This window comes from Ziziphus jujuba, chromosome 6 (genome assembly GCF_031755915.1).
Source record: "Ziziphus jujuba cultivar Dongzao chromosome 6, ASM3175591v1".
In the NCBI taxonomy this organism is placed as follows: domain Eukaryota; kingdom Viridiplantae; phylum Streptophyta; class Magnoliopsida; order Rosales; family Rhamnaceae; genus Ziziphus; species Ziziphus jujuba.
The window spans coordinates 6981169-7008125 of NC_083384.1; the positions used below are offsets into that span (position 1 = coordinate 6981169).

The 26957-nt window shown below is 35.6% G+C and overlaps 5 protein-coding genes across 9 annotated transcripts; all 5 read right to left on the bottom strand.

The window, feature by feature from the left end:
* Positions 1 to 73: 73 nt before the first annotated feature.
* On the bottom strand, positions 74 to 5043 carry LOC125418922 (putative disease resistance protein RGA1). Of its 3 annotated transcripts, none has more exons than XM_016042089.4 (3): positions 1338 to 5043; positions 1111 to 1208; positions 74 to 735 (listed from the first exon to the last, which is right to left on the bottom strand). In XM_016042089.4, the coding sequence occupies exons 1-2, from the start codon at positions 4817 to 4819 to the stop codon at positions 1154 to 1156; spliced, it is 3537 nt and encodes a 1178-aa protein (XP_015897575.4). In that variant the 5' UTR covers positions 4820 to 5043; the 3' UTR covers positions 74 to 735; positions 1111 to 1153. The 3 variants fall into 3 exon arrangements, with proteins under 3 accessions (XP_015897575.4, XP_015897573.4, XP_015897574.4); XM_016042087.4 differs by having other exon boundaries at positions 74 to 738; XM_016042088.4 differs by having other exon boundaries at positions 74 to 785.
* A 7297-nt stretch (positions 5044 to 12340) lies between these two features.
* Positions 12341 to 14378, bottom strand: LOC132803971 (putative disease resistance protein RGA3). Its single transcript, XM_060817839.1, has 3 exons — positions 13697 to 14378; positions 13259 to 13555; positions 12341 to 13059 (listed from the first exon to the last, which is right to left on the bottom strand). Exons 1-3 carry the CDS (start codon positions 14376 to 14378, stop codon positions 12341 to 12343), a joined length of 1698 nt encoding a protein of 565 aa, XP_060673822.1.
* Positions 14379 to 14383: 5 nt separating this feature from the next.
* LOC107431155 (putative disease resistance protein RGA3) lies at positions 14384 to 15717 on the bottom strand. Its single transcript, XM_060818071.1, has one exon. It carries the CDS (start codon positions 15500 to 15502, stop codon positions 14387 to 14389), a length of 1116 nt encoding a protein of 371 aa, XP_060674054.1. The 5' UTR covers positions 15503 to 15717; the 3' UTR covers positions 14384 to 14386.
* A 546-nt stretch (positions 15718 to 16263) lies between these two features.
* Positions 16264 to 18815, bottom strand: LOC107431195 (probable calcium-binding protein CML17). Its single transcript, XM_016042075.4, has 2 exons — positions 17569 to 18815; positions 16264 to 16682 (listed from the first exon to the last, which is right to left on the bottom strand). The coding sequence occupies exon 1, from the start codon at positions 18085 to 18087 to the stop codon at positions 17596 to 17598; it is 492 nt and encodes a 163-aa protein (XP_015897561.1). The 5' UTR covers positions 18088 to 18815; the 3' UTR covers positions 16264 to 16682; positions 17569 to 17595.
* Positions 18816 to 20196: 1381 nt separating this feature from the next.
* Positions 20197 to 23096, bottom strand: LOC107431193 (plastoglobulin-1, chloroplastic). Of its 3 annotated transcripts, none has more exons than XM_016042074.4 (4): positions 22417 to 23096; positions 21626 to 21821; positions 21063 to 21378; positions 20197 to 20597 (listed from the first exon to the last, which is right to left on the bottom strand). In XM_016042074.4, exons 1-3 carry the CDS (start codon positions 23028 to 23030, stop codon positions 21070 to 21072), a joined length of 1119 nt encoding a protein of 372 aa, XP_015897560.3. In that variant the 5' UTR covers positions 23031 to 23096; the 3' UTR covers positions 20197 to 20597; positions 21063 to 21069. The 3 variants fall into 3 exon arrangements, with proteins under 3 accessions (XP_015897560.3, XP_048320282.2, XP_015897559.3); XM_048464325.2 differs by lacking the exon at positions 20197 to 20597 and adding an exon at positions 20717 to 20741; XM_016042073.4 differs by lacking the exon at positions 20197 to 20597 and having other exon boundaries at positions 20775 to 21378.
* Between the last annotated feature and the right edge of the window lie 3861 nt (positions 23097 to 26957).

Sequence of the window (26957 nt, forward strand, 5' to 3'; positions counted from 1 at the left end):
TGCTTGAGTCCACCATCTGTTTAAGTAAGATTCTCTTCTTAGCAAAAATAAATAAATAAATAAATAATAAAAATAAAGGAGTAAGATTCTCTTGATATAGATATTTTGGCAGATCCATTAGATGATGATTATAAAGTTACCTCAATAGAAGTCTAGGCAAACTACAAACATGTCCAACCGATTGACGAAAAATGTCCTAAACTCAACACTTTTAGGCTAGAAGAACCCAAAAAACAAATAATAATAATAATAATTGAAAAATAAAACTGAATATTGATGTTAAAAGGGTATTTATTTACAGTACAAGCCTATATCACAGGATTAAGCTTTCAGCATTTTTATTTACCATTTCCCTCTTTTCTTCCCCTTCGACCATTCCCACTTTCTCCTTTCTTTTCTGGCTGGCTTTTCTCACAACCTTGGTGAAAAGCACCTGTAACACGAGAGGCTTCAATAAAAACATTCTTCATTGCAGCACCACTAAACTATCTGCTGAGCAGCTGCCAAAAATAATTCAGTTTTATTCCCAAAACCCTTAAATTTCTTATTCACTTCACGAACTTTGTCACCGACCAATTAAGTTCCTCAGTGAACCAATGGTCCAAAAGAAACCAGCTTTGGCTGAGGCTGTTGAAGATGACTGGTGCTTGTCTTGAAAGTTGTTTGACTTGTTGGCTGCATATGTTTACCAAAGATAAAGGCCATAGCAAGCATGCTGCTAACCACATCCTCTGCCTTCTAAAATGCAGAATCAGCACAGCTTTATTAACAGTTTCGTGCAGATACTAGTGCAATAAACATGTTAGTAACGCTATTATGATGAGTACATCTACTAAATGCATGTTGTTTCTTTAAGCCGAATTTTCATTGTAAAAATAGCATGAATGACATTACAATAGACTCAAATAAAATTAGAAACATAGGTCTTCTTTTCATCGATAAGTCTTTTAAAGTTTTAATTCAAACATGACTTTCATATCAAGCATATAATTCAAAAATACAAAAATACCAAAAAAAAAAAAAAAAAAGGAAGTCATAAAAATTTCCTAATTAATGAGTGCGACAAATTCATGTAAATTGTAAAACAATAACGATTACTTAGATTGTTACCTTGGAAGTAAAACAATTAATATGTCTTGTGTGCATGAATATGTTAAGAATGATGGGAAGGACCATCTCTCTTCTCAATGCTTCTCCGGTGATTCAACCTGTGAAGATTTAATATATTGTTAAAATGAACTATTTCCATTGCATAGATAATGATATTCTGCTTGTGGAAAACATCAAACGTGAAAGAAAACCAAAATTAAAGGGACTTGGGACTTTTGTTTAAGTACCTCAACTCGAAGCAACAATTCACCGTCTCTCCTTGTATTGGTTGTTGATGGCTTCGATCCCATACAAAAACACGTGGAATATGAGCTATCTTGTGCCAGTCCTCTCCAATTTCCTTTCCACACCGTTCTGCTAATTTAGGGCAACTGTCAATTTCCAAGGTCTGTAAGTTGGTGAGGTCTTGGATAGTTGTTGGCAGATATTCCAACTTGGGACACTTAGATATATTGAAGAAACGAAGAGATGTTAAGTTTCCAAGCCAGTCAGGCAACAATTCAAGATTTGGAAACCCCCTTATAACCATATATTGGAGGGAAGGGAGATGCTGTAAGGCCTCAGGCAAAGTTGTCAACTTAGGATGAGGAGTACTGAGATTTTGTGAACCATCACCTTGATAGGTGTACCCTGATAGCATCAGACTTTCGAGGCAAGAAAGATTGTTAAGATCATTTGGGAAAGCCTCCAACTCTGGACAACCAATAAGTTGCAAAGATACAAGGGCAGTAAGGTCTCCAAAACTAGCGGATAAACTTTTGAACTTGATACAATCTTCAATATATATACGTTTAAGACTATATGAGCCTCGAAATATTTCCACTGGAAAGCACTCGAGCATATGGCAAGAAGTAATAGATAAACCTTCCATAGAACTTAGCCCAATTAGCATATCAGATTGCAAAAGTTGAAGCTTGCTGAATCTTTTAATTTTAAGTGATTGGAGAGTGGTAAGATTTTGTAGGATCCCATCAGGAAAGGAAGCCAAATTATCATTATCACATACTTCAAGTGATGTTAGAGTATGCAGATTTGAAACTGTTTTTAACAGTGCCTCACTGCATCCCCTTATTATCAATTCTTTGATTGACCGAAGACAGTGTAATGTCAATTTAGGGCATTTCTCAATGTGCAAATAAGATAGGCATGAAAAGTCCATCCTTCTTTCCTCCTTGGACAACCTTTCTAAATTTGGTAAGTCAGTAATAAATAGACTTTGTAAGTGCAAGAAACCTCCCTCTAGCTCTCCACCATAAGATTCACTATCTACATACTGCACTAAATCCATACCATATAAATAAAGATATGTTAGAGATGGAAGTTTCCCCAGGCCTGTAGGAAGTTCCATACAGTTTTTACAACCGGCGAAACATATACTGACTAAATTTTCATACATTGCACTATTCTTGAACCACCGAGGGAAATGCCTGCCTCCAAAATTTGAAATATCCAAAGATTTTATACTTGGGGGAGGTTCAAGAGATTCAAGTACCTGCTCTATGATCACTTGAGACTTCTCATTTCTGTCCCATGACAATTCCAACCTTTTAAGATTCATTTTTCCAGCTAGATTGGCTTTTTTGGCTTCCATTGGACTTTTCACTTCCTCAAGGTTTTTGATCCTTAAATCGCCATGAAGGTTTAAACTTCCCAATTCATCTACATCACATCCTCTTCTCCTACCCACAATAAAAATGCTTAAAGTTCTTAAGCAAGTTAGTTTCCCAAAGTTTGGAGGCATGTGACGCAACGAAGAAAAACCTAAAATATGAAGATGACGAAGACTCCTTAAGCGACACATATGCTTGGGTAGCTTTTGAAGATGACGACAAAAACTTACATCCAAAGTCTGTAAATTTTGTAAAAAACAAATTGACTCGGGAAGGATTCTAATATAAGTACCTGAAAGATTCAAATACCGAATATGTTTGGAAGTATTGGTTAGAAAAGATATGGATGTCAACAAAGAATCTTTTGCATCAAAAGCTCGTAAAGAAGGAAAATACAAGTGAGAAGGAAACTTGCGTGCTTCAATACTGAAGGGACAATGCCTTGTCAACATTAAAGTACGTAAGGTTTCTATTTTCTGAAAAGCAAAAAGCATGTCAAATGACTGGTTAGAGTAATTAAATGTCACATGACGAGCTCTGGACAAGTTAACAGGGCAATCAATTTCTACAACACGTGCTTCGTCCTCCATAATACATTGAGCTAGATCATGCACTAGATCATGCATCTTGAATCCATAAATGTTGTCAAATCCATCGTTTTTACTCTGAACACCTTCAAAGAATGATCGCCAATATAATTCCTTACATATCTCATTGCCAACCTCTTCCACTTCCATGTTTCCCTTTACAGCTATAAGGTCATTAGCCATCCAAAGATGAATTAAATTTTCCTTTTCTATTTCAAAATCTTTGGGAAATATGGCACAATAAGCAAAACAACGCCTTAATTCTGTAGGTAGATGAAAGTAGCTTAATCGCAACGCTGGCAGGATGAAAGTTTCTTCTTGTGGAAGATTCCAAAGTTCACTTTCCATAACAAAAAGCCACTCATTTTCCTCACTTTTGAAGCGCATTAAGCTTCCTAAAGTCTTTGCAGCCAGTGGATTTCCCTTGCACTTCTTCACAATCTCCTTCCCAATTTTTACAAGATTTGGTCGCTCTTCACTTTCATTACCAAATGCGCGTTGGTTGAACAATGACCAGCAATCATCTTCGGATAAAACAGACAGCTGATGCATTGGAATTGTTCCCATAATCAATGCAACCTTTTTAAGACGAGTGGTGACTACAATCGAAGAGCCATTTAATCCACAAGCAACTACATTTCTTAAGCCTTCCCATTGCTCTTGGTCTTCATTCCACACATCATCCAAAACAATTAAAAACTTCTTTCTTTCCAACATCTTCTGGAGGCGTTTCTGCAGAGGATCCATGTCCAAAGCATCACAGGCATTTCCAGAAGCAGATTCTATCATAGCTTTTATCAATCTTTTCACATCAAAGTCCTCAGAAACACATACCCATATTTTAATCTCAAAATGCCTACGAACCCTTTCATCATTGTACACCAGCTGAGCAAGGGTAGTCTTTCCCATGCCCCCCATGGCCACAATAGGATAGACAGACAGATCTTTGGAACTTCTTGAATTATCTACCAAGAACTCCACAATCTTATCTTTATCTTCTTCTCTTCCATACACATGTTTCTCATCAACAACGGAGCCAGTTTGGCGTTTGTCTATTACTTGGAGATGTCTTCCCTGGACAACCTCACGCAAGTGAAATTTCATTCGCTCATTAGCAACTGCATCCAACCTATCTGAAACATCTTCCATCCGTTTTGCAATTCTGAAACGAAACAGAGTATTTTTTGGGTTGAAACAGGAGAAGAAAGAAGCGCTTACCTTTTGGGTTGACCTAGAGCTCTGCCTTTTGTACTCCAGTAGGGATGCCTCCATTGAACACTCATCCAAAATATCATTCAACTCATCTGCAACATCTTTAAGTTTCTGCAGCCAAATCTTGATTGCCCTGTCTCTTAGCTGCCTCTCCTCAGCATCTCCAAGCACAGCACAGATGGTTGAGAGGATGCTGGACAGCTTCTCCATCTCTTTGTTGACACCGCAAATCAATCCAAACTTTTTTTGGATCAAGGAGTTGAGATTCTCAAGCATAACAGTAACTACAGCTTCAGCCATATTGTCACAGACTCACAGCAAGCAGTAAAATTGAATTCCAAACCAAGTAATTATGTTTAGAGATTAGTGGTATTAAGCTGCTTAATACATGCAACCGAGAGGCTTATCATTTATTTCCACAGTTTATGGAAATCTATGCCAGGAAAGCTCTAGGAAATCCCAAGGAAGCTGCTTGTGTTGCTTGAATTGATCAGTTGAAATGTTCTTATTGTCTTTGTTTGTTTGTTTTATTTATTTATTTATTTATTTTATATATATATATATATATATTTAATTTTTTGACGTGCGGTTTTTGATAGTCTTTTAATATAGCTGTAATAGAGATTTTAAAGCTGTGGTCACTACTTGATCTAAAGTCAACACGGCCAGATTTAATTATTGGTTGCTGTGGAATATCGAAAATGACTTTTTTTTTTTTTAGCTTCTATTACTGTGGAATGTTCCAAGTAGTTGTTTTAAATTACTGAGCAAAAAGTATAAAAGCTTATTATTGGTTTTTTTTAATATGTTTTATCATATAATTGGTGGTTACGACTTACGAAAGCTTCACAGAGGAGAATAACTCTCTCAAATTGCCCTGGAGATCTATCGTGTTTCGAGGATGGGAAAAATACTATTATAACTTCTTGTGAATAATATTTTTTTATTAGCACCCTTTTGTTATCTCCATTTTTATACTTTTTTTTAAAAAAAAAAATTTTAAAACGTACTAGAGATTGTTTGGGTCCTAGACAAAAGAGAAAATTTGAATTTCCAAGAGTAATGGAATCTATCAAAATGTAGATTCCTATTAACCTAACTTTACAATATGAGCAACATTCCAAAACTGACCACAGAAATCAACAAAAACAAGAAGTTTACACCCTAATAAATTAAAGCATCTCTTATAGAGCCTGGTCAAGAAAACCAGCACTAGAACAAGGGTCTAGCAAAGGGGAAAAGTCAACAAAAACTTTCATCCAATTTTACTGTCTTAAATTTCAAAAGAAAAAAGAGTAGCTGTGCCATTTTCATCACCAGGAGTGTGACTACATGAAATATGAGAAGAAAAATAAAAAGAATTCTATTACTGTCTTTGAAATATAATACAAAACATAAACTTCTCTCTCTTGAATTCTCACGTGGAATCTCTCTCTATTTACTATCAAAATCTCTTCTGGAGTTTCAACTCTTCTCTGAAGCTCTCTCTAGAAACTTAAACACTCTTTCTCGGAGTTTACTCTCAATACTCCTCACTTGGGATGATATTGAGAATGCTTGACTTGGCTTGGCTTTTAGATGCAACGGGATGGAGCCTATTTATAGGCTCACAAGGTCGGTTGCATGACCACTATTTTCAACTGGTTCTGACAGTTGCCCACAAATGTTGAGCAAGTTGTTTTTCGGTCTTAAATGCAGCAACCATTGTAAAAAATGGTGAGCTTGTGGCAGTGCGGCTGGTTTCACACTGTCGGTGCAGTGGTGCGCTGGACTTCACAATTCTCACCCTTTAGATGCATTTAAAAACTTATGGTCATCTGCCATCCATTCCAACTATGTCTCTGTATAGCTTCAGCTTCTCTTGAGCAACAACTTTTGTTAGCATATCTGCTGGATTCTCCTTTATATGGATCTTCATCAGTTTCAGCAACTATTGTTCTATTACTTCGTGTATCCAATGATAACGGGTGTCAATGTGCTTTGTACGGGAATGATACATTGAGATCTTGCTCAAATCTATGGCACTTTGGTTATCACAATGTATCTTGTAGTCTTCTTGCTTAATGCCCAGTTCTATGAGAAAACACTTTAACCATAACATTTCCTTACCCGCTTCTGCTACGGTAATGTACTCTGCTTCAGTAATGGATAAAGTAACATATTTCTGCAATCTTGACTACCATGACACAGCTCTCCCTGCAAAAGTGTAGAGATAACCTAACGTAGACTTTCTATTATCAGGGTCTCCGGCCATATCTACATCCGTATAGCTTTCTAAGACTGGATCACTTTACCTGTAGCACAAACATAGCTTTGATGTACCCTTAAGATACCTAAGAATCCACTTGACTGCTTCCCAGTATTTCTTTCCAGGATTTGAAAGAAATCTGCTCACGACACCTACTGCATGAGCAATGTCTGGTCTGGTACACACCATAGCGTACATCAAACATCCTACTGCTGAAGAATATGGTATTGGAACCATCTCCTCTATCTCTTCTTTGGATGAGGGGCACAATGTCTTGCTCAACTTGAAATGATTTGCAAGTAGAATGTTGACCGATTTAGCTTTATCCATGCTGAATCTCATTATCACCCGTTCAACATACTTCTCTTGAGATAGCCATAACCTTCTATTCTTCCTGTCTTGGATTATTTGCATTTTCAAAATTTTTTTGAGCTGGTCCTAAGTCTTTCATATCAAAGTACTTAGACAATTCTTTCTTCAGCTGATTAATCTTTATTGCATCTTGTCCAATGATCAATATGTCGTCCACATATAGCAAAAGTACAATGAAGTTTCCACTTGGAAATTTTTGAATATAAACATAATGGTCTGCTGTAGTCCTTTTGTAGCCTTGACTCACCATAAACGAGTCAAATTTCTTGTACCATTGTCTTGGTGCTTGCTTGAGGCCATATAAACTCTTCTTCAGCTTGCATACGAGGTATTCTTTCCCTGAAACCTCAAATGTTTCTGGCTGCTCCATGTAGATTTCCTCATGTAAATCACCGTGAAGAAATGCTGTCTTCACATCCACCTGTTCGAGCTCCAGGTTTAGACTTGCTATTAAACCAAAAATTACTCGAATTGAAGTCATTTTTACAACTGGTGAAAAAATCTCGTCAAAGTCGATTCCTTTCTTTTGAAGAAATCCTTTGACCACCAATCGAGTTTTGTGTTCCACCACCCTTCCGCTGCCATCTTCCTTGAGCTTGAATACCCATTTATTTTTTAGTGCCTTCTTTCTTGTTGGAAGTTTAACAAACTCATAAATATGATTTTTTTGCAAAGATTCCTCTCATCTTGCATTGCTTGTAGCCATTTTTCTTTGTCTTGATGAGAAACAGCTTCCTGCAAACTCTCTGGCTCCCCCTCTTTAGTAAGTAGAATATACTCAGATTCTGAAAATCTCTTTGATGGAATTTGGCCTCGCTCAGATCTCTAAACTCGTAAACTACTGGTTTATAGAGGTGTACCATCATCTGACCGCCATGATGGCCCCACAGCTTCTTGAGAGGATTGAGTCCCCCCCCGCTCAACGTCCCCTTCTTCCTCCTGGTCTGCTTCTGGCATATCTTCATGCACCTCGTTATCCTCTATGGCTATTTGTGCTGGTTCTGGATTATAACCAAAATCATTGGCACTAAAACTACAATTAAAAGACATTCTGGGATTTTCGATGTCTTCCATTGTCTGGTTTCATGGAATACTACATCTCTGCTTTTAATAACTTTCTTTGTTTTCGGCTTCCATAACCTGTATCCGAATTCTTCATCTACATATCCTATAAAGATGCATGGAGTAGATCTTGCATCGAGTTTCTGTCTGAGCTCCTTGGATACATGTGCATAAGCTAAACAACCAAACACTCTTAAATGAGAGTATGAGGGAATCTTATCTGACCACACTTTCTCTGAAATTTCAAAATTCACCGGTACAGATGGTGATCTGTTGATTAAATAGCAGGCGACACGAACAGCTTCTACCTCGAATGGCTTTGGCAGCCTTGCCATACTAATCATACTTCTAACCTTTTCCATAATTGTTCAGTTCATTCTCTCGGCTACTCCATTATTTTGTGGGGTACGAGGGATCGTCTTCTCATGTCGAATGTCGTGTCTTCTGTAGTAGGCATCGAACTCCTTGGAAGTCTTGTCTGAGCGGAGACATTTTAGCTTCTTTCCTGTTTCACGCTCTAACATGGTGTGAAACAGTTTGAAGTAATCAATACCTAGTCCTTTATCTTTAAGAAATATACCCATAACTTCAAAGAAGCATCATCAATGAAGGTCATGAAATACATATTGCCACCTAATGATTCCACCTCCATGGGACCACAAACATCAGAGTGCACCAGACTTAGCAACTTTGATCTTCTCGATGCAGAGAACTGAAAGAGACTCTATGTTGCTTACCAAACAAGTAGTGACTACAAGGATCTAGCATAGTATCTTTGCAAACAGTGATAATCTTCTTCTTTACCAAAGTAGACAATCCTTTTTTCACTCATGTGACCGAGTCTTTGGTGCCATAAATTTTGAGATGTCTCACTTCACGCAATGTTGCGGCTATCCGCACATATCTTCACATGAGATTTGTACAGCGTTCAACATATATGTCCTCGGACGACAACTATGGCACCTTTCGTCATTTTCCATGTGCCTTTGCTGAAATAGTTGTCATAGCCTTGCTTGTCTAAGGATGCTCCCGAAAGTAGATTAAGCTGAAAATCTGGAACATGACGGACATCCTTCAAAATGATTGTACAACCAACATTCGTTTTTATCTGAACATCACCAGTTTCCACAATCTTTGCAAAACTGGAATTTCCTATCTTTACCGTACCAAAGTCTCTTGCTTTGTACGTTTTGAAGAAATCTCTATGTGGAGTGACATGGTAGGATGTTGCAGTATCAACTACCCACTCAACGTCTTGGGTTGATATATGAAGGCATGTCTCTTCTTAGGTGGAGCAGAGCGCCACTTCTCCTGTAACAGTGACTAGTGTCTCTCCATCCTTCTTTGGCTGAGTACCTTGGAGTCTCTACTCGCTTAACAACTTTCTGCAGTTCTTCTTCATGTGACCCTCTAGGCCACAATAATAGCATTTATATGATGATTTCCGGTCGTCTGTAGATCTGCCTATGCTCTTGCTCCTGCCTCTTCTCCCATCTCGACCACCTCTTTGCTATCTTCCTCTCTCTGTGATGAGGGCATGTGACTGGTCCATGCCAATATCCTTTCTCCTGGTCTCTTCATTAAATAGGGCATCATTAACCATAGACATTATAAGTTTGCCATTCGACACCGAATTGCTAAGAGAGACTGCCAATGTCTCCCAACTATCTGGAAAAGAGCTTAGAAGTAGGAGAGCTTGATCCCCATCCCCTAGTTGGTAATCCATAGCAGATAATTGATTTACTAAGCTCTGGAAGTCACTAATATGCTCGGCTACAGAAGTTCCACTTTGTAATTTTAGATTACCAATCACTTAAGCAACAAGGCTTTATTCCGAGTAGTCTTGGCCTGGTACATGTCCTCCAATTTCATCCAAAGGACAATGCATCTGTTTCCTTAGCAACATGATGGTAGATACCGTGATCGATCTCTTGCCTGATCTAACCGATCGTTTTTTTATTTAACTTCTTCCATTCTGCTTCTTTGTTGGGATTGGGGTTTACTCCTTCAGCTTCCATAGGATCAAACAAATCCTTACAATTGAGGAGATCTTCCATCTGAGGTCTCCAAAGTGTATAATTTGTGGCAGTGAGCTTAACCATAGCTCCTGAAGATGATTCTTCCATTCATATTATGACTTGATAAAAAATGAGGCCAAATTTAGCAAAACGGAGTTAACCGTTGCGTCCGGAACTACCAAAAATGGTGGACTTGACTCTTTCGGGGTCAAAATACAGTTACCAAAAATTTTAGGGCAAAAAATGCAATTTCCCAAACTTCTGGGATCAAACTATAAATATAGAAACTATAGGGGACAATTTGTAATTTCCTCAAATACAGGGGCTGTTCTGAGAAACCTTTGATGATGTGGCAGACTGTGATGATGTGACGCTTGCATGGCAGATGATGTGATGCTTGCATGGCAGATGATGTGATGCTTGCATGGCAAATGATGTGATGCTTGCATGGCAGATGATGTGGTTGCATGTGCTGATGTGGTAAATGATGTGGCAGATGACGTGGTTGTCTTCAACCTCCAGACGGCACATGCGATGAGTGTGGTGCGTGATCTGTTGCAGAAAAATTCGGATGGCACGTGTGGGTGCATGCGGAGTCTTGTTGCTCTTCAGAGAACTTGGTTTTTGTGGTCTCGTTCAAAAATTTCACTTGGTATCCTCAAATCTTTGATTTGAGCAACTCTTCGAAACACCAACTTGAAGAACAGAAGCTCTATTTCTTCAAATTTGGAACCCAAGCTCTCGACTTGGAGCTCTGATACCACTTGTTGTGGTTCTCTGACCACTTTAAAGAAGAAATATGAGAAGAAAAATAAAAAGAATTCTATTACTTTCTTGGAAATAGAATACAAAATACAAACTTCTCTCTCTCGGATTCTCACGTGGAATCTCTCTCTATTTACTATCAAACTCTCTCCTGGAGTTTCAACTCTTCTCTGAAGCTCTCTCTGAAGACTTAAACACTCTCTCTCGGAGTTTACTCTCAATACTCCTCACTGGGATGATATTGAGCTTACTCAACTTGGCTTGGCTTTTAGATGCAAAGGGACAGAGCCTATTTATAGGCTCACAAGGTCGGTTGCATGGCCACCATTTTCAACTGGTTCTGACAATTGCCCACAAATGTTGAGCAAGTTGTTTTTCGGTCTAAAATGAAGTAACCATTGTAAAAAATGGTGAGCTTGTGGCAGTGCGGCTGGTTTCACACTGTCGATGCAGTGGTGCGGTTGGACTTCACACTTTTTTAACAGTTTCCTGCAAATACTAGTGCATTAAACATGTTAGTAACACTATTATGATAAGTACATCTACTTAATGCATGTTGTTTCTTTAAGCCAAATTTTCATTGTAAAAATAGTAATCTACTTAATGCATGTTCTTTCGATAAGCCGAATTTTCATTGTAAAATTAGCATAACTGACATTACAATAGATTGAAGTAAAATGAGAAACAAAAGAGTTCTATTCAAGGACAGTCTTTTAAAGTTTCTAATTCAAACATGACACACATATCAAGCATATAATTCAAAAATACAAAAATACGGGAAAAAGATTGGTAAAAAAAAAAAAATGATTTCTTAGATTGTTACCTTGGAAGTAAAACAATTACTAAGTATGTGTGCATTAATATGTTGAGAATGATGGGAAGAACCATAAATTGGTCTCTTCTCATGGCTTCTCCAGCAATTCAACCTGTGAAGATTTAATATATTGTTAAAATGAACTAGATCCATTGCATAAAAATGATACACTACATGAGGAAAACAAACGTGAAATAAAGGGACTTTTATTTAAATACCTCAACTTGAAGCAACAATTCATAGTCTCTTCTTGTATTGGCCGTTTGGTGGCTTAGATCCCATACAGCAACACGTGGAACGTGAGCTATCTTCTGCCAGTCCTCTCCAATTTCCTTTTCACACCGTTCTGCTAATTTAGGGCAACCTCTAATTTCCAAGGTATGTAAGTTGGTGAGGTCTTGGATAGTTGTTGGTATACATTCCAACTTGGGACAATTAGATATATTGAATAAATGAAGAGATGTTAAGTTTCCAAGCCAGTCAGGCAACAGTTCAAGATTTGGAAACCCCCATATACTCATATGTTGGAGGGAAGGGAGATGCTATAAGGCCTTAGGCAAAGTTGTCAACTTAGGATGAGGAACACTCAGATTTTGTGAACCATCATCTCGATAGGTGCTATACCCTAATAGCATCATACTTTTGAGGCAAGAAAGATTGTTAAGACCATTTGGGAAAGGTTCCAACTCTGGACAACCTCTAAGTTCCAAAAACTCAAGGGCAGTAAGGTCTCCAAAACTAGTGGACAAACTTTTGAACTTGATACAATCTTCAATATATATACTTTTAAGACTATATGAGCCTCGAAATATTTCCACCAAAAAGCACTCGAGCATATGGTAAAAAGTAATAGTTAAACTTTCCAAAGAACTTAACCCAATTAGCATATTAGATTGCAAATCTTGAAACTTGCTGAATCTTTTAATTGTAAGTGACTGGAGAGTGGTAAGTTTTTGTGGGAACCCATCAGGAAAGGAAGCCACATCATCATTATCACATATTTCAAGTGATGTTAGAGTATGCAGATTTGAAACTATTCTTAACAGTGCCTCACTGCATCCCCATATTATCAATTCTTTGATTGGCCGAAGACAGTGTAATGTCAATTTAGAGCATTTCTCAATGTGCAAAGAAGATGGGCGTGCAAAGGCCATCCTTCTTTCCTCCTTGGACAACATTTCTAAATTTGGTAAGTCAGTAATCAAGAGACTTTGTAATTGCAAGAAACCACCCTCTAGCTCTCCACCATAGGACTCATTTTCTATATACCACACTAAATCCATACTAGATAATCGAAAGAGATGTTAGAGATGGAAGTTTTCCAAGGCCTGTAGGAAGTTCCATACAGTTTTTATAACTAGCAAAACATATACTGACTAAATTTTCATATATTGCACTATTCTTGAACCACCGAGGGAAATGCCTGCCTCCAAAATTTGAAATATCCAAAGATTTTATACTTGGGGGAGGTTCAAGAGATTCAAGTACCTGCTTTATGATCACTTGAGACTTTTCATTTCTGTCCCATGACAATTCCGACCTTTTAAGATTCATTTTTCCAGCTAGATTGGCTTTTTTGGCTTCCATTGGACTTTTCACTTCCTCAAGGTTTTTGATCCTTAAATCACCGTGAAGGTTTAAACTTCCCAATTCATCTACATCACATCCTCTTCTCCTACCCACAATAAAAATGCTTAAAGTTCTTAAGCAAGTTAGTTTCCCAAAGTTTGGAGGCATGTGACGCAACGAAGAAAAACCTAAAATATGAAGATGACGAAGACTCCTTAAGCGACACATATGCTTGGGTAGCTTTTGAAGATGACGACAAAAACTTACATCCAAAGTCTGTAAATTTTGTAAAAAACAAATTGACTCGGGAAGGATTCTAATATAAGTACCTGAAAGATTCAAATACCGAATATGTTTGGAAGTATTGGTTAGAAAAGATATGGATGTCAACAAAGAATCTTTTGCATCAAAAGCTCGTAAAGAAGGAAAATACAAGTGAGAAGGAAACTTGCGTGCTTCAATACTGAAGGGACAATGCCTTGTCAACATTAAAGTACGTAAGGTTTCTATTTTCTGAAAAGCAAAAAGCATGTCAAATGACTGGTTAGAGTAATTAAATGTCACATGACGAGCTCTGGACAAGTTAACAGGGCAATCAATTTCTACAACACGTGCTTCGTCCTCCATAATACATTGAGCTAGATCATGCACTAGATCATGCATCTTGAATCCATAAATGTTGTCAAATCCATCGTTTTTACTCTGAACACCTTCAAAGAATGATCGCCAATATAATTCCTTACATATCTCATTGCCAACCTCTTCCACTTCCATGTTTCCCTTTACAGCTATAAGGTCATTAGCCATCCAAAGATGAATTAATTTTTCCTTTTCTATTTCAAAATCCTTGGGAAATATGGCACAATAAGCAAAACAACTCCTTAATTCTGTAGGTAGATGACAGTAGCTTAATCGCAACGCTGGCAGGATGGAAGTTTCTTCTTGTGGAAGATTCCAAAGTTCACTTTCCATAACAAAAAGCCACTCATTTTCCTCACTTTTGAAGCGCATTAAGCTTCCTAAAGTCTTTGCAGCCAGTGGATTCCCTTGCACTTCTTCACACTCTCCTTCCCAATTTTTGCAAGATTTGGTCGCTCTTCACTTTCATTACCAAATGCGCGTTGGTTGAACAATGACCAGCAATCATCTTCGGATAAAACAGACAGCTGATGCATTGGAATTGTTCCCATAATCAATGCAACCTTTTTAAGACGAGTGGTGACTACAATCGAAGAGCCATTTAATCCACAAGCAACTACATTTCTTAAGCCTTCCCATTGCTCTTGGTCTTCATTCCACACATCATCCAAAACAATTAAAAACTTCTTTCTTTCCAACATCTTCTGGAGGCGTTTCTGCAGAGGATCCATGTCCAAAGCATCACAGGCATTTCCAGAAGCAGATTCTATCATAGCCTTTATCAATCTTTTGACATCAAAGTCCTCAGAAACACATACCCATATTTTAATCTCAAAATGCCTACGAACCCTTTCATCATTGTACACCAGCTGAGCAAGGGTAGTCTTTCCCATGCCCCCCATGCCCACAATAGGATAGACAGACAGATCTTTGGAACTTCTTGAATTATCTACCAAAAACTCCACAATCTTATCTTTATCTTCTTCTCTTCCATACACATGTTTCTCATCAACAATGGAGCCAGTTTGGCGTTTGTCTATTACTTGGAGATGTCTTCCCTGGACAACCTCACGCAAGTGAAATTTCATTCGCTCATTAGCAATTGCATCCAACCTATCTGAAACATCTTGCATCCGTTTTGCAATTCTGAAACGAAACGGAGTATTTTTTGGGTTGAAACAGGAGAAGAAAGAAGCTCTTACCTTTTGGGTTGACCTAGAGCTCTGCCTTTTGTACTCCAGTAGCGATGCCTCCATTAAACACTCATCCAAAATATCATCCAACTCACCTGCAACATCTTTAAGTTTCTGCAGCCAATTCTTGATTGCCCTCTCTCTCAACTGCCTCTCCTCTGCGTCTTCAAGCACAGCACAGATGGTTGAGAGGATGCTAGATAACTTCTCCATCTCTTTGTTGAGACCCCAAACCAATCCAAACCTTTTTTGGATCAAGGAGTTGAGATTCCCAAGCATAACAGTAACTACAGCTTCAGCCATATTGTCACAGACTCACAGTAAGTGGTGAAATTGAATTCCAAACCAAGTAATTAAGTTTAGAGATTAGTGGCATTAAGCTTCTTAGTACGTGCAAGCGAGAGGCTTGTCAACCATTTCCATAGTTTCAGTTATGGAAATCCATGCCAAGGATGCTCTAGGAAATCTCAGGGAAACTGCTTGTGTTGTTTGAATTAACCGGTTGGAATGCCCTTAAAGTCTTTGTTTGTTTGTTTGTTTGTTTTTTATTTATTTATATATATATATATATATATATAAAATTTTGAAGTCCAATTTTTGATAGTCTTTTAGTATAGCAGTAATGGAGATATTAAAGATGTGGTTACTACTTGTTCTAAAGTCAACACGTCAAGATTTAATTATTGGTTGCCGTGGAATATCGAAAATGACATTTTTTTTTTTATTTTTTTTTGGAGGTTCTATTATTGTGGAATGTTTCAAGTAGTTGTTTTAAATTACTGAGCCAGAAGAGTTTATTATTGCTTTTTCTTAATGTGTTTTATCATATAATTAGTGGTTAGAAAAGCTTCCCATAGAAGAATAACTTCCTCAGATTGCACTGGAGATCTATCATATTTCAAGGATGGGGAAAATATTTTATAATTTCTTGTGAATAATATTCTTTTATTAGTACCCTTTGTTATCTCCATTTTTTCTATTTTTTTTTTTTTAATTCTTAAAATATACTGCAGATTGTTTGGGTCCTAAACAAAAGAGAGAATTTGAATTTCCAAAAGTAATGGAATCTATCAAAATGTAGATTTTTATTAACCTAACTTTACAATATAAGCAACATTCCAAAACTGACCAAGGAAATCAACAAAAACAAGAAGTTTACACCCTAGTAAAATTAAAGCATCTCTTATAGAGTCTGGTAAAAAAAAAAAAAAAAAAAAAAAAAAAAACCAGCACTAGAACAAGGGTCCAGCAAAAGGGAAAAGTCAACAAATACTTTCATCCAATTTTACTGCCTCAAATTTCAAAAGAAAAGAGAGTAGCCTTGCCATTTTCATCACCAGGAGTGTGATCCCATGAAACAAAAATTTAAGCCCTGAGTAATCAAAACACTTTTGTAGTTGTAGCACAGTAGGCCTTTTTTTTTTTTTTTTTCTGTTGGAATTGAAGAATCTGCTCCTGGATCATTGTGGAAAAATTATCTAACCTGCAACAAATAAGTAGATTGAATTGATTATGAAAAAGTAATTCAGTGCCAAGTGTGCCTTGTAAACGAAATTCAGAAAGTTGATAAGCATTAAAAGCTGCCAAACCTTTTGTAGTTACATTAAGGAGAACTCTAATTGCTGTCTTAGTGTCTAGTTTATATATGCAGCACATATGTGTTTAACATTACATGATTGAAACTAGAACTCTTTGCAAGTTTTGTCTTCTTAGCAAGTTTGTGCAGGATATTTGAGAAAATCAAACGCTTTTCTGAAACATAAAATTTAGGATTGAGTTTGACAGTTCTCATTGTATCGTTGGACACTGTGAGATCTTTGATAATATAGCGAGTTGCTTCGAGTTCATATGATGTATAGTTAGGATTAGACAATTCTTCTTATTATTATTAATATTTTTTTTTTCAGAGAGCATTAAGAAACATAGTATGCTTTATGAAGATATTAACAATCATAAAGAATTTTTTACTTGGAAATGTTTAAGTTTAGACTAAGCAAGTTTAATTCATATTTTAATCATTGACAATGTTCCAATCTTTGTCATGTTTTGAGCCAAAGTAAAAGGTTCATTGATTCTCATTTTTGTTTTGTTAATGAAATATTTGCTCTGAAACCATGATCTCCCTTTCATACCCAGAAAAGGAGAAAGAATAACTTGATCTGTAATTCAGACTACAATTATGTCTCAGAAATCAATCAAAACCTCCCACTTCATATCAGAAACCCTCTAAGATTTAAACATTTTGCAACCAAGATCCTCTTCATCATGCATATGAAAAAACCGATCGCCATTTTTATCACAATCATAAGCAATTTCAGAACAAACCCCACCAAAACAAAACAGAGAACAGAGATCTAAGAAATCCATACCTCTAAAAAATTGAATTCCTAAGCTTGTCAAGCCCATGAATTATCAAAAGCAGCAGAAGTAATAGCTTTTGCAAACTCCTGGTAATTGATTCTTCCATCTCCATCAGTATCAGCCTCCTTGATCATCCCTGTCAACTCCTCTGCTGTAAGAGCATGACCAAGCTTGGCCATGGAGTGAGCCAACTCGGCAGCTGTTATAAACCCGTTTCCATCTCTATCAAACATCCTGAATAGCTGCTTCAGCTGGTCCTCTGTGTATGGAGATTTGGCCGAGAGGAGCTCTGGAGCTACAAGGCCTATGAATTCCGAGAACTCCACAAGACCATTGCTGTTGGTATCAGCCTTTTGGATCAAATTCTCAAGCTGGTCCGGACTTGGTTTTAAGCCAAGTGCTCGGAGGAGTGACCCGAGTTCCAGCTGCGTTAGGCTGCCGTCTTTATTCCGGTCGAATGACCGGAATATCTCCCGGAGCTCGGCTATTTGCTCGTCATCTAGCTGCACTGGCTGCTTGTTGCTCATGACCAAAAATGTTGATTTTGCTCTTCTTGCTACTTCTCTCAAAATCTGATCTTTAACTTCTACAAACGTTTTCTAATATTCTTGGAATAGAAATCTCATCAAACAAACATCAAAAAAGCCTAAAAAAACGAGTGAGAAAAAGGACAGATTCCGGGTCTGGTTAAGAATCTGTTTTTCATTTTAAAATAGTTAAGATATTCCACGCTCTCATCTTCTTGTGTATATAATTCTGAGTTTGGCCCCAAAACCCAAGAAAAACAAACCCCCTTTTGTCTTTTTCCTTTAAATTGAAATCTCTTTTTTGTTTCTCTGAAAGGAATCTATGAATCTGTAAAATTGTAGTCTGGGTCTTGAGAATGAACTTTGAGAGATCCAAGATCTCCTTGAACTGTAAAATTGTAGTCTGGGTCTTGAGAATGAACTTTGAGAGATCCAAGATCTCCTTGAATATCGTTCTTCCTCCTGTTTCTATGGATCTTCCGGATCAAATGCGGTGAACCCAAATACCGGATCCGAGTTTTCCTTTCCACTAAGAGCAAGAACTAATTTCGAATTAAAAAAAAGAGTTGGATAGAAACTTGGTGGTGCTTCTTTGTCTGCAAATGACATAAAACAAGTAATAGTGGTTGGATTTCAATTATAAGGTATTTTTTTTTCTTCTTTTTCTTTTCTTTTGGTTTTGGTGGGTTTTCAATTTTTTAAAATGAAAAGAAAAATGTTAGATAGAGAGTCAGGGTCAACACCATACCCAAAGGGGGGGGAAAAAAAAAAGCATAATAATAGTGAGTAATTTGAAACCAAATTCATAAAAATTATTTCATTCCAAATTTGTTAATTTTATTTCGGAGAAAATTCCAACAGGAAAAGGCGGGAGAGTAGGCTGGAATTACGTGATTGGTGGCCACGTCTTTCTTTGCTGTCTAGCTAGTGTTACCGTTGGAATCCGTCAACCGCTTTTTAAAAAAAAAAGAAGTTGGGTGTTCACGTACTTTTGGTGTCTTCATAGAATGTTACACCTTGGAATTTAGAGCTAATGACGTTGTGCCACCTGATAAAATGGAGTTTTAGGTAAGTTTAAATATGGGTTGGATTACGAAATTGGACATGTGTTGCTTCGGTGGCATTATAACGTGGTGGGATCATAGAGGTTGGAGGTTTATGGGATTGTATACGAAAAAGGTTGAAGCCAGCAAAAAGGCATTCACTAAGGACGGCGGCTTGGTGAAGGGCCTGACATATTCATTTAGTCTTCACTGATATTTACTTTCATTATCCACATAGTAGAAAAGAAATAATGGAAGAAAATAAAATTTGGGTTTTCCATGTGAGGAAGAATGGGGCAAGATATTTTCTTGGCAAACTCAAATTGATTGGATTCCAAGAAAGTTGACTAAAACCAAAAATAAACAAGTAAACAAATTTTGAAGAGAAAAAAGCTTATTCAAAATGAATTTGAGGAAAGAATTAATCACGGGCATCAACTTCTCATGTCTCACTTTTATGTTGAGAAATCACGAGGTTCTTGATTTCTTAACAAATGAAGAAATTCAAAGAAGTGGATGCAAATGTATTCATTATTTATTTATTTTATAAAAAAATGAGATTCCTTTTTGTTTTGAGGGTTGAGGAAGAACAGAGCTGAATAACGAGTTTACGATGGCAGAGGCAGCTTTTTGTTTGATGCAGAATGGAATCCGAGAGTGCAAAAGAAAAGCTTTGTTCGAGTTTGAGATTTAAAGCTTTGGTATCTCCTATCTCAAGGTAACTGCGACTTTAAAAACTTCCACAGTATACAATAACATTTGCTTTCTTAAATAGTTGCAGTAATAATTTTTGTGCTTGTTATGTTGGAGTTTGATTGGAGTTGCAGAGGCAATAGTAAGTGGTGGCAAAACTACCATTTTTTTTTTTTGGGTTAACAGTATATATTTAATAGTATTCCTGGTATATCGAGACCACCTCTTTCAGAGTAAAAAATATCAAATTTATACATAGTTTTAATTTTATTTTATTTTTTTCATTTTAGGGTGATAATATAGTTTTAATTTTTTTATTTATTTTTTTCTTTTTAGGGTGATAATACAGGATTTGATCACAAAGACTACGGTAGGAAACTGAATCGCTTTTCATTTAACCCAAAAACAAAAAGTTAATTTAAACTCCACATTTGCTTTGATATGAGGTAGTATGTAAATATTGGTTTGGCCAAACATCATGACACTGACTAGCATTTCACTTCTCTCTTAAACAACATCACAATTTCTTAGTTCTCTTGGTATAACATTGATGATTTTACATCTGATCTGAAATCATCTTCCGATATATCCCAATCGAAGGTGATCAATTTCCTATGCTCTGAGTTAATCCATTTCATATAGTGTTGAAAGAGAACAGAGACAATTAGGTGTTCTTCTGAGACCAACAAAATTTCCCACCATATCAGGAGGCTTATTTCAACACAGGTTCTTCAGTAGTAAAACCATTTGTTTCTTGTATATGGTCTTCAGAACCTATAATTTGCACTTGAAAATTTATGTATTAGGAATCTATCGGTTTCAAAAACCTCAAATAAATACTCAGTAACTCAGACATCAATTGAAAGCTTAGCCACATTTAAACTCATTATAGTCCCTTCATGATCTGTTCAAGAATCCCTGTGATGACATGTACGCAATCAAACAACTATGGAATATAATGGAAAAATGGAATATATGGCCATCTAGGATGGAGATTGTTAAATGCTAGTGTTTTTATCCTAAATTTCTTAGCACTGTAAACAGAGGTAATAAATAAGGGTAGTTGCAGTTCATTTTCTACCCCAAAAAAAATTGTAAAATATACAAGATGGCAGTGATACAATCTTTTCTCTTTTACAGATTATAGAAACGAAACTGGAAATAAGCAAAAATTAAGAGAGAAAAGAAGAGACACTGCATGTATATATAAAATTAGCGGATTATACACCAGAATGTTACCTGGCTACTAATATAGAAGAGGACTCCCTTCTTTAACAAGCACAAAAAGACCACCGTCTCCTCTTGAAATACGAAAATCCTCATCAAGGTATGTTGTAATAAGCCAGGACTTGGTCCTTTCACCTGGAATGGGAAGCTTAAGAGGTGGCTGGCCAGAAATAACACGTGATATATTTCCCACAGCTTCCTGCAAAGGATTAAGTGTTTGCTGCAAAGGTGACAGATTAATTCTCTGCCCAAAAACATCCACGTCTTCTGGGAGACTAACACTCGATTTTATCTCAGGAGGTTGAAAGGTCCCTTCCTTGAATTCAACCTGTAAACATGGAGTATGCTATTAAGTTTCGGCTACTTACCCATTCAATGTAATAAAATTCCTCACTTTTCACCAATTCTCTAGAAAGATTTTCATGGAGTGTAAACCATCTAGATATCTAAATTCAGTTGAAGCTATTATGCATTCATTAGTTTTCATCTGCTTGTTTATTAAGTTAACAGTTATTATGCCCTGTTCATAGAAGAATGTCACGAAGTTAGATACCAAAGCTAGTGAGCTAGAGTACCTGTATTCTTGAAGGACTGCGAACTTCAAAAGCAGCAGATGCACTGAAAGTGAAAGTAGCAAAAGGGCCCGACAATGTGGTTGAATTAACAATAGTTAGACTGCTACTATCAATCGCTTGGGTTATCTTATCCACTTTCAACAAAGGTGTTGTTCCTGCTGCCAGAAGTGGCAACAGCTCAGAAAATGCAGTGTACCTGATTAGTTAGTGATCAAAAGGAACTTGCAAAATTAGCAGGGTGATGTACAGCAGATAATAACTTAACCCCAAAAAAAAACAAAAATATAAAAAACAGCATAAAATCTCATAAATCTTTAAAACAAACCATTAAGCCACTACTTCTCAGACAAAATGAAAAGCAAACAGACAAATAAGCATTCTCGATGGTCAACCATCATCGAGATATTACTCCATTCAGGACGCAGAACTTATTTTCCACTTTGATAGGATCAACTTCAAATAAATGCAAGTATGCTATGTCTATCATCAATTGTTAGATAGAAAGTGAATGTTTCTCATCAAGGTCAAAACTTGGGGTGAATAGGCTGGAATTTCATTAATTAACAGGTAGAAAATGTAATCAGTGAAAACCAAGCATTCTAACATCATGTAATCCAACCACACATTTCATTGTTATGATGAAAACCACACACATTCCAAAAAAAACAAAAAAGAGGCTCTATATTACTCCCTCAATCAAGAGCTTCCAAATTTAGCTCAAAGAAGCATAAAAAAATTCATTCCTTCAACACCTTACTGTGCATAAAAATCAGAAAAAAACAAGCACTTACAGCAAAACCCAGTTGCCATCAAGAAGCTCCGGTGCCTGAGTTGGCGCCGGAGTGGGATTCGCCGCCTCCAACTGGTTCACCAACTCCAAAACCTCCGCTCTCACCTCCAACCCAGCCCGATATCCCAATTCCGTACCGTACACAGTGTCCACCAAGGCCCTCTTCAGCTCCACAAGCTTCTCATCCACCGCTTCCTTACTGTCATCCCCACCTTTCGACGACGGACTTCCATTGCCGACTTGCACATACCCATCTCCTCCCCATTCGTCCTCGTCCTTGGGAGGATCCGATTCAGCGAGCTTCGTGTACGAAGACTCAGCCTCGGGCTGTGCCTCCTCACCCCATTCGTCGGTGATCTTCGCCGGACCTCCGGATTCATCCTCGCCACCAATTGGGGTGTCGCCGGAAACAGGGTCGGAGTTGTCGTCGGAAAGAGAGGAGCGTAAGCGGAGGGAGCGGAACTGGAGAGCTCTGGTTCTATGGTTTGTCGGGTAGAGAGAGAAAGAGAGATAAGAGCTTATTGATGGAGATAATAGGGAACGAAATGGAGATCTTTGATTAGGGTTTTTGGGGAAGAAGGAAGAGTGCGAGGAGGTGAATAGCAGAAGAGCCATTTCTCTGCCGCTTTGCTTGTTCCACACTTCTGTGCGTGTGGAAGATTTTATTTGGGTGTGAAAGGGAAGGGCCTTCATTTTTGTGTGTAAATAAATTTTTGTTCAATTTAATCATTTAATAATAAATAAATAAATTCCGTTTTATTTTATTTTATTTTTTAAAAATTTTGGTAACATTTTGTTTTATTTTCATTTTCACCAATTGGTCTTTGCTAAGAGTCTCGATGTTATTTATTAACATCGAATTTTAATTTGTCCAATGTATTCTTTTTATATTTATATTGTCGATTAAAATAAAATTAAAATATGAAAAAAAAATATAAATATGTAATGTTAGAAAAATAGGTGATGATTAAGATCTAAAAAATGAACTGTGAGTGATAAAAGGAGCAGTTTTGCCTTTTATCCGTATAATCTATTTGAACTTAATAATTTTCCTTTATTCTTTTGATGCTAGCGCAGCATTCTATGAAGTATACATATATTTATAATTTTCAAGCTTCTAAAATCTGCTGTGAAGAAAAAAAAAATGAAAAAAATTTAAATCTCCTACTTTTTACCAGCATGGTATTTAAGGCTCTAATTTTCGATTTAAAATTTAATGCCCTTAAGGCAACGATATATATAAGAAGAATTCCATTCCATCAAATATGTATATATATATATATATACACAAGAAGAAACTGTTTTTTTTTTTTTTTTTTTTTTTTTGGTAGCTGAAATTGAAGAAACTGCCTTTATACGAATTCTCTGTTCTATTTGGACATTTATATTGGACATATTTTATATGTATCTTCCATGACCACACTGTGACGTTATAAGATGTAAAGCTTTAAATGCATAATTCAAGCTAGAGAGCCCATTGAAAGGACAATAATAAGATGGAAATCAAGTAAGAGAGCCCATCAAAAGGACAGTTGTGGGCCTATACTGCACCTGCATGTGGCAGTGCCAAAAGCTCGCCAAGGAGCCCTAATTAATAAATACAATAAATAATTTTATACATTTCAACAAATAAAAAAAAAAAAAAAATTATTGACACTGAACAAGTTTTGTGGTTGTAGTTGCATTCTTCCAAGTCTTATCTCATTATGTGCAATAAACCCCGAGTTCCATTCTACATAGACTTTTTGTAATGGACCTCTTTTGCTTTTTATATGTTAACTGGGCTTCCAAATTGAATTGCAAAACGAAATGGACAGAAGAACTTTAATAAGAAAGGTATAAACTCCAAGCTCTAAAATTTTCAAAATTTTTATTCTAAATCATTTTTATCCAGTTATTTTGAAATTTTATAACTTTAAAGTTCAAAAAATAGTATTCAAAAGGTTTTGTTGAACAAGAAATATGACTACTACACTGTTTAGTGAAATAAATGTTCATAAAAAGGTTAAATATTGTACAAACTTGTTTATAAGGTGCAAATTTTCCTAATTTTTTTTCTAAACCATTTTTATCAAATTATTTTGAGATTTAGATCCGTGAAGTTCAAACTAAAGTATTCTTAAGCAAATAAGAAACTTGGATATTTGAAATTAATGTTTAGAAATGAGCTTATATTATCAAGTGAGATATTAATTAAATTAGTAAGTTATCCACAATTACATTTAAAAAGTTATTGATTTTATTGTTAATGATAAAAAAAAAAAAAGGACAGAGGGAGGAGAGCTTATATTATCAAAGTATATGATGGTTTTCTTAAAAAAATAAAATTATTAGATTTTTCAAATTAATGTTTAGAAATTGCTTACAATATAATCAAAGAAAAACTAATCTCCACCCCTAAAATTAAACGAAGAACCGTAAAAATATATCATCAATTGAATAATTAAATTTTAGCATATCGAGGCTATAAATCCAAATATTAGAAAATCATTTCTATCAAGCTCCACCTAAAATGAATTTAAGGATCATATTTTATAGTTGAAGACCAAATTGATGAGGCAAAACTCAAATGATATTGATCCCAAATAAAAGGGGTAATGTGACTTTCTCTTCTTTTAACATGCTCAACTTTTCTCTTACTTGAAATAGCCAAACACATGGCTGAATCAACTTCCTAAACATATATATACTCTCGTATCTATTCAAACCAAATGTTTTATCAAAAGCTAGCATGAAAAGTCAAATCAAATAGTAAAACCAAAAAAATTATTAGGTATTTTAATTAACTAAAAAAATTAAATAAATCTATTTTAATCCATAAAATAAAATAAAGTAAAAGGACAATATAGATATCTTGCATTTTTATTGGGTTTTTTGCTATGTCCGAAGCAATATAATTTATAACACTTTGAATTAAACGGAATCAAATATACCAAAATGGGGTTTTGGTTCCTTATTAAATGTGACTACAGTTTTGCACTTTCAACTTTTTATTAACTTTCGGAGAAAGAATAAACTTTTATGAATGAGTTATATATAAATTACAGATCCAAAATTCAATACACAAAATATATTAATTTGTTCGGTTCTTTAAACTTTGCCAGAAATTATAATGATATGTATAAATTAAATGATATCCTTATAAGCATATATAATGTAGCAGAATTTTTGTTGAGTTGCAGTTCTGATCAGTTAAGGCTTGCTATTTAATTAGAAAATCCTTAAAAATATTAAAGTATCAAACAGTACAAAGCTTCTCTCACTTTGTGAAAACGAGAAAGCAAAGAACGAAAAATTTGTCATTTGATTTTCTACTGGAGTACTTTATAGTATATTAATCAATAGCTATAGATAGAGCTAGGTCTAATTAATAAACTATCTAGATAGAGCTAGGTTTAATTAAGAAACTATCGAAAGCAAACAGTGTGTACCATATAGTGTTTGTTACTAGTAGATTTCCCAACTACACATAATTTCTCTTTGATCTCTCTTCATTTAATTCTGATTCTACGCAATCAATGTGTTATTAGGTATCCTTGGGATTTCAAATTCAAAAATTAAAAAGAAAAAAAAAAGGTATATCCTTGTTTTTTCCACGGGCCATAGACAACTCTAGGTTGGAAATTAATGAAAAAGAACCACATCCCCAACCACTTTCTTTTTCTTTCTTTTTTCTTTATTATTTTCCCTTCCAAATAAAAATCTTTTATTTATTTATTTTTTCTGTTCTTATTATCAATATTCAGTCTTAATCATTTACCAACTAAAAGGTAAAGAAATTCAAAATGATAATAGTTATTAAATTAATTGTTTTTTCGTGATTAATGATTATAATTTCTATTTAGTGACATTTTATAACTAAAATTTTAGTTTGACGAAATTGTAGGTAATAAAACAACAAGATATATAAATCGAGTTGTGGTGACTCTCTTTAATTATTTAGGAAGCAACTAAAATAATAAATTAATATTTTTTCTGAACAATTTAATTGATAATAATTTTTGATGATAATTTTTAAATTTCAAAGGTTGAAATGAAATTTCAACTTATTAAAGGGCAATAATAACTAACTAATTTTTCTTCCTGTGAAAAGTCAGTTTCAAATAAAAATAATAAATTTGTATCAACGATATTAGTAGCTTTATTATGATTTTTCTTTTTAATTTATTTATTATTAAGCATAAAATCTCATCCGCTCGCTCTAAACTTTAAATCTCTGCCAAGAGAAAACAAGACTCATGTGTTCACAAAATTGAAGCGCACGTGTGAAATTCCTCACCCTCTAATAACTCTCTTCATCAATCGTTTCCACTCTAGACCACTAATTAGTCTCTATTCATCACACGTGCTTTATTTCCATATCAATTTTCCTCATTGTAATTTAATTTTTTAAAAAGAAACAAGAAAATACATTTTTTTTAACAACATATAATACTAATTTCATTCATATAACTTTTTTTTTTGGGTGCAAATAAATTTTTATACAAATTTTAAAATCAATGGACTATCATATTGTAATGTTGTTAATTTGTCAACTAATAG